This window comes from Balaenoptera acutorostrata, chromosome 9 (assembly GCF_949987535.1).
Source record: "Balaenoptera acutorostrata chromosome 9, mBalAcu1.1, whole genome shotgun sequence".
Lineage (NCBI taxonomy): Eukaryota > Metazoa > Chordata > Mammalia > Artiodactyla > Balaenopteridae > Balaenoptera > Balaenoptera acutorostrata.
The window spans coordinates 56,610,136-56,624,072 of record NC_080072.1 but is presented as its reverse complement, the minus strand read 5'-3'; the positions used below and the strand labels follow the sequence as shown (position 1 = coordinate 56,624,072).

The 13,937-nt window shown below is 50.7% G+C and overlaps 1 protein-coding gene and 1 pseudogene across 7 annotated transcripts in view; one reads left to right on the top strand and one right to left on the bottom strand.

Annotated features, from left to right (window-relative positions):
* MYO7A (myosin VIIA) overlaps window positions 1–13,937 on the bottom strand; it is a 115,227-nt gene that overhangs the window by 19,575 nt on the left and 81,715 nt on the right. For 6 of the 7 annotated variants that reach the window (XM_057552813.1, XM_057552811.1, XM_007187574.2 and 3 more), the window contains 6 exons: window positions 7,112–7,282; window positions 4,701–4,818; window positions 3,819–3,945; window positions 2,466–2,749; window positions 1,359–1,549; window positions 524–648 (listed from right to left, as the gene is read on the bottom strand). In XM_057552813.1, the coding sequence (XP_057408796.1) occupies window positions 524–648; window positions 1,359–1,549; window positions 2,466–2,749; window positions 3,819–3,945; window positions 4,701–4,818; window positions 7,112–7,282 (1,016 nt within the window). The remainder of the gene's footprint in view (window positions 1–523; window positions 649–1,358; window positions 1,550–2,465; window positions 2,750–3,818; window positions 3,946–4,700; window positions 4,819–7,111; window positions 7,283–13,937) is intronic. The other variant, XM_057552812.1, reaches the window with a different exon arrangement.
* Window positions 12,577–13,520, top strand: LOC103009732 (ester hydrolase C11orf54 homolog; annotated as a pseudogene).

Sequence of the window (13,937 nt, the reverse complement as noted above, 5' to 3'; positions counted from 1 at the left end):
TGTGCCCCGGCAGCCCTGCCCGCCTCCCCGGCCTGCTCGCCCCTGCTTCTCTCTGCTCGCTCTGCTCCAGCTGTGGCGCTCCTCCACCCGGCTCACCCTCCCAACCCACCCCACCCCAGCTTAGCTCAGACACCACTTCCTCCACGAAGCCTCCTCGCCTCCATCTCCACCCCGACCCAGCATCTCCATCACAACACTGGGCGCACAGAATAACAGCCGCCTGGTCTCATGCCTGTCTCCCCACCAGGACTGTGAGTCGGTGAGGCAGGTACAGCCTTGAGTCAGGAGTGCCCAGGACTCCACCTGGGGTGGGCGCAGTCACAGTATCTTAAACGAAGGAAGGATAAGATGACACAACATGAGAAGCGTCATGTCGACGGACTGAAAGTGCCCTCTGGTTCCCTCTGACCCGGGCCCTGCTCACAGACGGGGACACCACAAAGCAAGCCCACCACGCAGCCCACAGGGTAGCAAGAGCCTGCAGCTCCCCCTCCTGGGGCCCTCTCTCCCCTTCCCCCGTCACCTGAAGTAGTCGTAGGAAAATTCCTCCAGCGTGTAGGGCTTGGTGCGCACCTCAGGCTCTGCCGTTCGCAGCTGCAAGAGCCGGATAACGTCCTGCCTCTGGTCGGGGGTCATGGTGACCAGGGCCTAGAGACCGAGAGACAGGGAGCTGAGGTCAGGCGCCCCTGGATCTCCACCCCGGGCCCCTGGATCAACATGGTAAAGCCCAGAGCCTTCTTAAGTGGGTCTGGGGGTGGACCCTGTGCCCCATTCTGACCCTGGGAACACCTCTCCTCCTGGGGGATCTCTGACATTACCACTGCCTCCATCATGCTGGCCTTAAGACCCTTCCCTTGGTGCCCTGTGTCTGAACCAGGTTGGGTCAGTCAGAAAGCCTGGACAAGGCAGCGGATGCAGTGTGAGAACTGCCCCGTGTGAGAACTGCCCCGTCAACAGAGCCTGGCTCAGGAGCTGCCTGGAAAGCTGGGCTGTGAGTCCTCAGTGCTGGCTCAAGGGGCTCCAGAGGAAGCAGGGCCTCACTTCCCAGCTCTGCCCTCACTGCCTTTCTGGACAGTGCAAGCCCCTACCCCTGCCCCCATCCCCTAGGCCACTCTTCTCTGATCCCCTACCCCTGGGCAGTTCCTCATCCGATGCAATTTCTAGGTCCCTCTCCACCTGGCATACATTTGATAGTTGCCCCCAACTTTCAGTTTATGGTCCCATAAGACCCCCAGATCATCTTCACAGAAGCAGCAAAGCATGAATCTACTGTAATCCCTCACTCCATTTTATGTGGGAAGAAGACAAGGAGGGGCCAGGGGAGCCTCCCATGCATCTGCCACCCCCGGGCCACATACCACAATCTCCTGCGGTGGCATGGTGACAGTGGGCATGACATACACGCAGTCGGTGGGGAAGTCCCCACGCTGCTTGGTCCTCTCATTGATGCCATTGGCCCAGCCTGAGTTCATGACCTGCTCTCCTGTGTCATGGTCCAGGATGATGAGGTCCCCCTTGGCAAAGCTGAGGAAGCCTGACTCCTCGCCCGCTGGAAGGCATGGGTGAGCAGGGCCACATGGGGGCAGAGAGAGAGGCTGGGTTGGAACACCTCTCTTTGGGTTGATGACCTGTAAGCCTCTCCTCCCCACTGGAACTGAGGCCCTGTCCCATATCTGCTCAGCAGCCGCTCTGCCTCTACCCTGCACAACCCCCCACACAGACAGCCATCGGAGGGGGCCACTTCCCTGCTCAGAAGCCTTCCGTGGCTCCCCACTGCCCTAAAAGGAATCCCACACTCCTCGACACGCTCACAGGCCTGTTGTTGGCAGATGGCCTTCCTGACTCCTTCTGCCTCACTTTTTGCCCCTCCCGCCTCATCTCACCCATTGCAGCCGAAACAAACTACCCGCAGTTCCCAGACACACCTGTTCTCTCCAACCTCTGCTCGGTTCTCCTCTCTGCCCCAAACGTTCTGCTCACACATATGTCCTCCCCGAACCCCAGGCTCCCACAGCCTCTGGGCTTCCCGGGTCGCTGCACTATCACAGGGATGGTCACTGTCTGCTCCCACCCCCTCCCCACTGAGGGCAGGGATGGGTTCATTTCGTCTCTTTCTCACGCTCTGCTCAGGACCTCAGAGGCCTGGGGATGCACAGTCCATAGTTGTTACCACTGTCATCATTTGAAGATGGTGGGTTTTAGGGGAACACTGAGGAGGAACCCCTGATCTCATCTGGAGAAGGTGGCAAGTAATAGGTATTTAAGACCAGAGGGAGGAAGGTTCCCCACAGGGCACAGATCGAAGGCACAGGGTTGAGCTATTTGGTCCAGCTGGAACCGAGGGTGTCTGGGGAAGACTGGGTAACAGGCTCTAGTGATCTTGAACGCCAGGCCAAGGCCAGGGCACGTAATCTGCCTAACACCCTGACCCCGGGGACTGGCAGCTCGTGCCAGGAGCCACTCACCAGGGCTGGGGTTGTCCTGCAGGGCCACCACATACTTAGACCTCTTTCGGAGCCCCTCCAGGAAGGTGACCACCAGGTCACGGATGTCCTCAGCGTTGCTGGAGGTGAAGGTGTACTCATCCCCCTTGATGGTGGCCAGCGTAAAGCTGGGGGCTACCAGTTTCGCTCCCCTGCAGGACCAACACGGAGAACAGGGCCCTGTCGGGGTCAGTCCTGCCCAGCCCGAGTGAGATGCAGCACAGCCCAGGTCAGAGCAGCCCAGCGAGAGCGAGACACGGCACTCCCTGAAGGAGACCAAGGCCAGCCCAGTCAGATGTGGCCCAGCCAGAAAGAGGCCGGCCCAGCCAGGGTGAGACGGGGCCAGGCAGCCACAGCTCAGCCTGAGTCAGCCACGGCCAGGCCAAAGTCACACATGGTCCTGGGAGGCCTGCAGGGGGAGCTCACTTCCCCTTTGTTGTCTAACTCCTACTCACCCTTTAAGGCTCAGCCTAGAAACCACTGCCTCCAGGAAGCCCTCCCTGCCCTCCCACAGCCCTCAGCACACTGGCCCCTACATTAAAATGGCTTATTCGATGTCCATCTCCCCTCCCAAGTGAAGCTGCAAGAGGACAAGGACTATCTTGTCACCACTGCATCCCATGTGCCTGGTCAGAGCTGGACGTGACCCAATCCTGGCCCACATCGGACACAGCCCAGAGACACTCCTACAAGCCTCAGATGGGGCGAGGAGGCACTGCTGGGAACGCCAGTCCATTCCAGCACCCACTCCCAACGTTGCTCCCATGTGCACTGCACTTCTCAGTTTGCAAAGAGCTCTCCCATTGATTATTGCGTGTATTCCTCACCACTGTATTGAAGGAAAGTTAAGACCTCCATTTTAGAGATGAGGACATGGAGGTGAGTCCCACACAGGGCCTTGAATCTCAGGCCAGCTTTTTGTACACGCTCGACCATCCCTGACTGTCCTAACCACCCATGCCCATCTCAGAACAGCCATGAATGTGCTGTAAATACCCGCCCCCCCCCACCCTATTGGGAGGAAGGTGCCTGAGGGGTCTGCAGGGTGCAGCAAATGCTGCTCAGTCACATGTGACCAGGACAGGCCACTGCGTGTCTCTGCACCTTGGGGATGTCCTCTGTGAGGTTTCCTTCAAAGGTCCCCACGACCGCAGAAAAGCCCCGGGAGCTCTCTCCTCCCCCGTGTGTCTGCCTGTGTCTCCATCTGCCCCTCCTGATTTCAGAAAGTGCTGAATCGGGACCCTGGGTTTGAGTCCCATCCCTGCCACTGGTCTTCATGCGGCTTTGGACAAGTCCCCGCCCTGCACGAAAGCGGGGAGTGGGGGTTGGACTAACCTACTGCTGGACACGGCCATGATCTCGGGGAAGGACAGCTCCAGAAGCACCTGCTCCTGCTCATCCACGAAGTAGACGCCCGTCCAGTTGACAGCCACAATGACGTCGTTCTTAGGGAGGCTGGGGCCTGGGGCAGAGACAGAGGCACTGAGAGGGCACCTGCCCACTGCTGGACCCAGCCCTTCTCGATCCTCATAACCACCAGGGAGGTGGCCAGGGTGGGGTATATTGATGTCCATTTTACAGATGGGGAAACTGAGGCTTGGAGAACACAACCTCCCTACAAGTCAAAACCCCAGGTGCGGTGGGAAGGGAGTGCTGGATTAAGGAACTGGGTTGGAGCTGCATCCCTGCCACTGGTCTGTGCAGCTTGGGACAAGTCCCTGCCCTGCAGTATGGTGGGATACGGGGAGGAGTCAGACAAACTGAGCCCCAACGTTCCCTCGAACCTGATATTTGGTGGTTCTGTGAAGCCACCACCAGCACAGGGCCTGGCATGGAGCAGGTGCCTGGTACCAGTGGCCCGAGGTTGGCTAAGCAAGTAGCCTGTGCAGACTTGTCGGCTGCATCTACTCTCAGCTTCACGGGTTCTGCCCAGGCTGTGCTCTGGGCCACCCTCTTCTGTACATAGTAGGTGCTTTAATGATCACAATACTCAGTCAACTGTTCGACCCAGTGTGTTGCTGAGTACCTACTATGTGCCACGGAGCCCTACTGGACTGCAGGGAGGCAGGACCCACTCAGCACGTTGACTTGGAGGCCAAGCGGCCCTGCGGGCAGGAGGCTGGCTGACTGGGGAGTCTGGCTCAGGCCATTCCCCTCCCTCTGCCATGGACCAGAGCCATCGAGGGAGGGACGGGGGGCAGGTGGGCTGAGGGGTACCTGAGAACTTGTAGGCTTCGTAAAACCTGGAGAAGAGCAAGGGCCACTTGAAGCGGGCATAGTTGACCACGTCCTCTTTGACCTTCTGGGCATCAGTTCTCCTCTGGGCATAAATCCCCTGGAGGGGCACAGACAGGGACAGGGGACAAAAGACTTGGCACAAGCTCTGTCTGGAAATCAAATGTCCCTGTCCCCAAGTCAGAAGTGGGTCCCAGGCCACCATGTCCTCGTGTACACCATGGCCTCACCCCACCCCCTCAGCCCACAGCCTCCCCATCACTCCATCTCCCTCCGATTCCATCAACAGCAGTGGGCACTTGCTAGAGAAACATGGGTCCCCCCTCAGGGAGCTCCCGATTCAGCAGTGACAAGAAAGCCCACAATCCCAGCCGGCGCACGTGCAAGGCACAAGGGCAGGGATCAGGGAAGGCGTTTGGGGAACAGGAACATGGGTGGCTAAGGATGGGACCGGGGGGTGCCAGGCCCGACCAAGAAGAGGGAGTGGGAAACCGGTGAGTAGGAGCCAGGGCACCGAGAACCATGGGCGAGGCCACCACTGCGAGGCCGGTCTTTTAGTGGAAACTGACAGGTGAACTTGGGAGTTAGAAAGATTGCAGGGTAGAGAAGGTTGGAGCCTGGAGTGGGCAAGCAGCTGGGGGAAGAATGCAATGCTCCTGGCAAGAAATTAATGCACCGATGTTTTATTATCTAAAAATATTCTGCCGAGCTTTAGTAAGAACTTGGTGGTATTGGAGTAGAATTGGAGGGATCAGAGTGAACTCATGGTTTTTATCATCTATGAACACAAACATAGATGAAGACATGTGTGTGTGCCAGCCCCTGTGCTGTCACATTTCCATGCACGAAGAGGGCCCGGAAGCATTGCCATCCCAAGAGCTGTGAGTATTCAGGGATAAGGGGCTCAGCATCTCCAACCTAATCTCAAATGGCTCAGAAAAAATAATAACATGTATGTGTGCAGAGAAAATAAAAGCAAATGTGGGACAATGTTAACAACTGGTGAGTCTAGGTGAAGTGTATACTGTACACAGCAGACCTAGCTTTTTAACTTGCAACTTTTTCGTAAGTTTGAAATTATTTCAAAATAAAATGTTTTTACCCCTCTGACCCTAATAATCATGCTAATTCGGACCTGTCCACTCTACAGGAGGCCTGGGCCAGGGCTCTGGGACGCACAGGCCAGGGCACTACAGTCCAGCGGGGAGACCCACGAGCTCGGTCATGGGCTCTGAGAGGGCAGAGGGCACATCTGTTGTACTCGCAGCTGTGTCTCCAGGGCCTGGTGCAGTGCCCAGCACATGGCAAGCACCCAAAACAAAGGGAATTCATGAATGAGGGCACCCAACCCAGAACATGCCAGGTGCCACATGCACATTGGCAGCGGACACCGAGGACCCAGGGAAGGCAGAGGAGTGGAGGTGGGGATGGAGGCTGGAGCTGCTGGGAGGTGGAATGGACGGGTTTCAGCAGCTAACCAAGTGTGAGGGGTGAGGGAGAGGAGGTGGCCAAGGACAGAAAGAGTGGGGGAGGGAGAACATGCATCTCTTCTGGAGGGGGCTGAGGACAGGGAGGCCCTCGGGGGTGAGCCAGGCCTAGAAGCACAGGGGGTGCAGGGAGCATTCGGGTACAGGTGGAGACTTGTGGGCAGCTCAAGGGAAGGCAAAGAGTCAGGGGGAGACACCTGGGGCTCCTGGGTTAGGGAAGAGGCCACATGGCATAGGGGTTGAGACACACTGATCTTGGAGCCCTTGGCAACTTGTGTGCAAAGAGGATTCTGCTCTTATACAACCAGGACCTGGAGATGGGGAGGCCCGTGGGTCCTCTCCAGCAGCCAGGGTCCCCCACCCCCACCAGGGCACCCCTGCTCTACTTGGGGCAGGTCTCTTAGCTTAGAAGGGAGCTACTAAGGGCTGGTTATGGGCCTGGGGCCTCAAACAAGAGGCAGAGGGGGCCAGTACCTCAAATTCCCCAGGCAGGAAGTTGGGCCAGAGTTCTTTTAGGGGAAAGAAGGTGTACTTCCTAGAAGCTCCTCCAGCATGCACCAACTCTCCTGAGCTGCAGCACTAATAAGCGTTGGTGGGAGGCCAGGAGCTGGGACCCCCAGTGCCCATGGACCCATGGTTTCCCTCATGAGGCCATGGGGCTAGATTTGATCCATCTCTGTGTCCCTGGCACCCAGTGCAGAGTAGAGGGCAGAAAACACAAGTGAACTGATATCCATGGTGGAGAAAGGCTGCTGGGAGCCAGGAGGTCAAGGGTGCCATCCTGTCCTCCCAGCCCCATGGACAGACAGATGTCAGGTAAGGGCTGTGACCTCTTTGATTTCTCAGGTCCTTACCCTTCATCCAGGTCATCAGAAAGCCCCTTCTTCAAAACCCCAGCCCTCTGACCTTCTTGTGGGCAGCAATGGCCAGCTGGGCCCACTTCTCCAGCGTCCTCAGGGGCGTGATCTCGCGGTCAGGGATGTACGTGGGCACGAGGTTCAGCAGGCGCTCCAGGATCATCTCGGAGCCATAGTCCACAAAGTACTGCTGGGAGGCCAGCTCGGCCAAGTCATCCTCCTAGGTGCGGGGAGATCTCATTCACACACGCTCTGGGAAGCCATTCCGGGCCACCAAAGCCCCTAGGCCCTGCATCCCGTAGCTTTCAGCCCCTTGCCTTTGGGACCCTGTGCTCTCCCTGACTCACCAGGACCTCCTGTCTGCTTGGTGGAGCCATGAGCACCCCAAGGGCAGGGCCACACTCACCTGCTCCTGGGTTTCCTCAGCACCAGCACAGAGCTGGACTCTGCCCAGGGGCACATGAGCTGACCCAGAGGGACCAGCCAGCCCATTGGTAATGGGTCAGCCACTATCTTCTCAGCCTGATGAGAAAGGCCTGCCCTGGAGAATGGGGGACCTGGGTACCACTGGAGACTATCAGAGGAATGGGGTGCGTCACTACCTCCATCACCATCACTACACCCGCTAGGGACAGTCAAGGTATTGAACAACCAGTGGGCTATAATGCAGAGGTTGCAGAGAGCCAGATGGGCACTGAGCATTTGCCCCTTTTCTGTCTGCAGCTGGTGCATGGCAGCCCCAGTGATGCCTGCCTGGGGCTCCCCAGGGCTATGGCAGCAGGGGCAATAGAGAAAGGGTCTTGGGCACCTTGAAGGCAGTAGATGTTTTCCAACTAGTTCAAAGTATTTTGGAATTTTAGCAACTGATATGGCTGTACTAATACATTCTGCTTGAATATCAGCTCGCCAACACCAAAACCACCACTATTATCATCACCACCATTACCAACACCAACACCACCATCATCACTACCTTCACCACCACCTACACCATCACTACCTCCACCATCATCCCTCATTTCCATCATCTCCATCCTTATTCCTCCATCATAATAACCAACAAAACCATAAGTGTCATGAAAACCATCATCACCATCAAAAATAAAGCAACCACATCAATCCTGTCCTCAGGAGATAAAAGGATACACGTTTGTAAACTCTGCTCTAAATGAGTGGATCTCTTACTCCTTTAGAGCAGAGTTTCTAGACTAACAATACAGCAAGATGCACAGACAAGATGGTGGAGTGGAAGGACCTGAGCTCACCTCCTCTCACAGAAATACCAAAATCACAACTAACTGCTGAACAACCATCAACAAAAAAGGACTGGAACCTACCAAAAAAGAGATTCTACTTCCAAAGACAGAGAAGAAGCCATAACAAGACAGTAGGAGGGGTGCATTTGCAATACAATCAAATCCCATGCCAGACAGGTGGGCAACCCACAAACTGGAAAATAATCATATCTCAGAAGTTCTCTCAAAGGAGTGAGAGTTCTGAGCCCCATGTCAGGCTCCCCAGTCTGGGGGTCTGGCAAAGGGGAAGAGGAGCCCCTGGAGCATTTGGCTTTGAAGGCCAGCTGGGCTTGATCACAGGAACTCCACAGGACTGGGGGAGAGAGAGACTGCAGTCTTGGAGGGCACACACAAGATTTCACATGCATGGGGACCCAGGGCAAAGTAGTGACTCCATAGGAGCCTGGGACAGACCTACCTGCAGGTCTTAGAGGGTCTCCCGGGGAGATGGGGGGTGGTTGTGGCTCACTGTGGAAACAAGGACACTTGTGGTGGAGGTACAGGGTACTCATTGGCATGAGCTGTCCTGGAGGCTACCATTTTGACACTAAGACCTGGCCCACCCAACAGCTCGAAGGCTCTAATGCTGGGACGTCTCAGGCCAAACAACCAGAAGGGCAGGAACACAGCCCCACTCATCAGCAGACAGGATGCTTAAAGTCTTCCTGAGCCCACAGTTGCCTGTAAACACACCCCTTGACATGGCCCTGATCACCAGAGGGACAACACCCAGCTCCACCTACCAGTGGGCAGGAACCAGTCCCTCCCACCAGGAAGCCTCTTAGACCAGCCTCATGCATCAGGCGGCAGACACCAGAAGCAAGAGGAACTAAAATTCTGCAGGCTGTGGGACCATAAACACAGAAAGTTAGACAAAATGAGACAGCAGAGGAATATGTTCTAGATGAAGGAACAAGATAAAACCCCAGAAGAACAACTAAGTGAAGTGGAGATAGGCAATCTACCTGAAAAAGAATTCAGAGTAATGATGGTAAAGATGATCCAAGATGTCGGAAAAAGAATGGAGGCAAAGATTGAGAAGATAAAAGAAATGTTTAACAAAGACCTAGAAGAACTAAAGAACAAACAGAGGTGAACAATACAAAAACTGAAATGAAAAACACTCTAGAAGGAATCAATAGCAGAATAAATGCGGCAGAAGAAAGGGTAAGTGAGCTGGAAGACAGAGTGGTGGAAATCACTGCCACAGAACAGAATAAAGAGAAAAGAAATGAGGACAGGGCTTCCCTGGTGGCACGGTGGTTAAGAATCCACCTGCCAATGCAGGGGACACAGGTTTGAGCCCTGGTCCAGGAAGATGCCACATGCCACGGAGCAACTAAGCCCATGTGCCACAACTACTGAAGCCTGTGTGCCTAGAGCCTGTGCTCCACAAGAGAAACCACCACAATGAGAAGCCCGAGTGCCACAACAAAGAGTAACCCCTGCTTGCCGCAACCAGAGAAAAGCCTGCACACAGCAACGAAGACCCAACACAGCCGGAAGTAAATAAATAAATAAATAAAATAAATTTATTTAAAAAAAGAAAAGAAAAAGAAACGAGAACAGTTTAAGAGACCTCTGGGACAACATTAAACACACCAACAATCATATTACAGGGGTCCCAGAAGGAGAAGAGAGAGAGAAAGGACCTGAGAAAATATTTGAAGAGATAATAGCTGAAAACTTTTCTAACATGGGAAGGGAAACAGTCACCCAATCCAAGAAGCACAGAGAATCCCATACAGGATAAAGCCAAGGAGGAACACACTGACATACATATTAATCAAACTGACAAAAATTGAAGACAAAAAGAAAATATTAAAAGCAGCAAGGGAAAAGCAACAAATAACATACAAGGGAATCCCCATAATGTTATTGGCTGAGTTTTCAGCAGACCAGAAGGAAGTGGCACGATGTATTTAAAATGATGAAAGGGAAAAAACTACAACCAAGAATACTCTACACAGCAAGGCTCTCATTCAGATTTGATGGAGAAATCAAAAGCTTTACAGACAAGAGAAAGCTAAGAGAATTCAGCACCACCAAACCAGCTTTACAACAAATGCTAAAGGAACTTCTCTAGGCAGAAAAGAAAAGCCCACAACTAGAAGTAAGAAAATTATAAATGGGAGAGCTCACTGATAAAGGCAAACATACTGTAAAGGTGGGAAACCATCCACACACAAATATGTTATCAAAACCAGCAATTGTGAGAAGAGGGTACAAATGCAGGATGTTGGAAACACATTTGAAATTAAGAGACCAACAACTTAAAACAATCTTGTATATATATAGACAGCTATATCAAAACCTCATGGTAACCACAAACCAAAACTCTACAATAGAGATACCCACAAAAAAGAATCCAAACACAACACTAGTCATCAAATCAAAAGAGAAAAAAGGGGAAGGGAAGAAGAGAGAACTACAAAACAATCCCAAAACAATGACCAAAATGGCAATAAGAACATACATATCAGTAATTACCTTAAATGCAAATGAATCAAATTACCTTAAATGCAAATGAACCAAAAGACATACACTAGCTGAATGGATACAAAAACAAGACCCATATATATGCTGTCAACAAGAGACCCCCTTCAGATCTAGGGACACATACAGACTGAAACTGAGGGGATGGAAAAAGATATTCCACGCAAATGGAAATCGAAAGAAAGGTGGAGTAGTAATATCCATATCAGACAAAATAGACTTTAAAATAAAGACAGATGGTTACAAGAGACAAAGGTGGACACTACATAATGATCAAGGGAGCAATCCAAGAAAAACATAAAACAATTGTAAATATATATGCACCTAACATAGGAGCACCTCAGTGCATAAGGCAAATGCTAACAGCCATAAAAGGAGGAACCAACAGTAACACAATAATAGTGTGGAACTTTAACATCCTACTTATATCAATGGACAGATCATGCAGACAGAAAATCAATAAGGAAACACAAGCCTTAAATGATACATTAGACCAGGTGGACTTAAATGATATTTATAGAGCATTCCAACCAAAAGCAGCAGAATACATATTCATCTCAAGTGCCCATGGAACATTCTCTAGGATAGCTCACATGCTGCACCATAAAGCAAGCCTTGATAAATTTAAGAAAACTGAAATCATATCAAGCATCTTTTCTGACCACAATGCTATGAGATTAGAAATCAATTACAAGGGGAAAAAATTGTAAAAAACACAAACACGTGGAGGCTAAACAATATGCTACTAAACAACCAATGGATCACTGAAGAAATCAAAGAGGAAATCAAAAAATTCCTAGAGACAAATGAAAATGAAAACATGATGACCCAAAACCTATGGGATGCAGCAAAAACTTTTCTAAGAGGGAAGTTTAAAGCAACACAATCTTACCTCAGGAAACAAGAAAAATCTCAAATAAACAACCTAAACTAACACCTAAAGCAACAAGAGAAAGAAGAACAAACAAAACCTAAAGTTAGTAGAAGGAAAGAAATCATAAAGATCAGAGCAGAAATAAATGAAATAGAGATGAAAAATAATAGAAAAGATCGATGAAACAAAAAGATGGTTCTTTGAGAAGATAAAAAATTGATAAACCATTAGCCAGACTAATCAAGGAAAAAAGGGAGAGGTCTCAATAAAATTAGAAATGAAAAAGAAGTTACAGCAATACCACAGAAATACAAAGGATCATAAGAGACGACTACAAGCAACTATATGCTGATAAAATGGACAAGCTAGAGGAAATGGACAAATTCTTAGAAAAGTACAGTCTCCCAAAACTGAACCAGGAAGAAACAGAAAATATGAACAGACCAATCACAAGTACTGAAATTGAAACTGTGATTTAACAACTCCCAACAAACAAAAGTCCAGGACCTGATAGCTTCACAGTGAATTCTATCAAACATTTAGAGAAGAGTTAACACCTATCCTTCTGAAACTATTCAAAAAATACCACACAAAATGTGCAATGTCACTGATGAACACAGATGCAAAAATCCTCAACAAAATACCAGCAATCCGAATTCAACATTAAAAGGATCATACACCACAATCAAGTGGGATTGATCCCAGGGATGCAAGGATTTTTCAATATCCGCAAATCAATGAGTGTGATACACCACATTAACAAACTGAAGAATAAAAACCACCATTCTTTTAAAGGTTGTGCCCTGCCCCCTTCCCTCTTGTTTCATTCACACCTAAGGAAGAAGGAAGATGGCTTGTGCTGAGTATTCTTTTCATCTGTCAAGTCTAGAGGAGCTTGTTGGAGTTCTGCAGAAGGTGCTAAAGGATAACTTTGCTGATGTCCAGGTCTCTGTAGTTGAGTGCCCTGATTTGACTAAGGACCATTTACCTTTCCTGTAAAAGGCATCTGTGGGAAAACTAGAATTGCAGAAGTAGGAGGTGTGCCTTACTTATTGCCTCTTGTAAATCAAAAAAAAAGTTTATAACCTAAATAAGATTGCAAAAGAAATCCAACTTCCCAGAGCTTTTATTCTTAGAGCAGGAGCAGGCCCATTTCAGACTCTTGGATTCAATTCTGAGTTTATGTCAGTTGTTCAAACAGAAAGTGAACACAAACCTCCTGTGTATTGAAGTTAATTTGCTCGTGTTAACCCTGAAGATGGAGGGTGCCTACTAGAGAAATACAGTGAGAATATCATGATTTGGGGTGTGCATTACTGGCTAATCTTTTTGCCAGTGAGGGCCAACCTGGAAAGGTCATTGAGATGGAAGCCAAAAGAAGAACTGGAAAACTTAACTTTGTGACTTGTATGAGACAGACTCTTGAAAAACATTATGGAGATAAGCCTGTGGGGATGGGAGGTACTTTCGTGATTCAGAAGAGAAAAGTGAAGACTCACATTATGCCCACAGAATTGTCTTCCTGCCCATTGAACTCTGATGAAGATGTGAATAAATTGCTGCATTTTTATGAGATGAAGGCTCCTTTGGTCTGTCTGCTGGTTTTTGTCTCCAGAGACCCAGGGTTTGATTTGAGGTTGGAGCACACTCGTTTCAGTCATCATGGAAAAGGTGGACACTACTATTATGACACTACCCCAGATATAGTGGAATAACTTGGATACTTCTTACCTGCAGAGTTTCTCTATTGCATTGACCAACCAAAAGAGACCCATTCTTTTGGGCGAAATTAAATCAACTGATACTCATTTAGAAGAAGAAATAATTAAGGTTAATTGATTGATTAACTCATTAATGGATAGTAACATAAAATCCAAAGGGGTCAGCAAGATGGCAGAGGAGTAGGAGGATGCGCAATTCATCTCTCACCACAAACGCATCAAGAATACATCTACAGGGCTTCCCTGGTGGCGCAGTGGTTGAGAGTCTGCCTGCCAGTGCAGGGGACACGGGTTCGAGCCCTGGTCTGGGAAGATCCCACATGCCGCGGAGCAACTGGGCCCGTGAGCCACAATTACTGAGCTTGCGCGTCTGGAGCCTGTGCTCCGCAACGAGAGGCCGTGATGGTGAGAGGCCCGCGCACCGCGATGAAGAGTGGTCCCCACTTGCCGCAACTAGAGAAAGCCCTCGCACAGAAACGAAGACTCAAC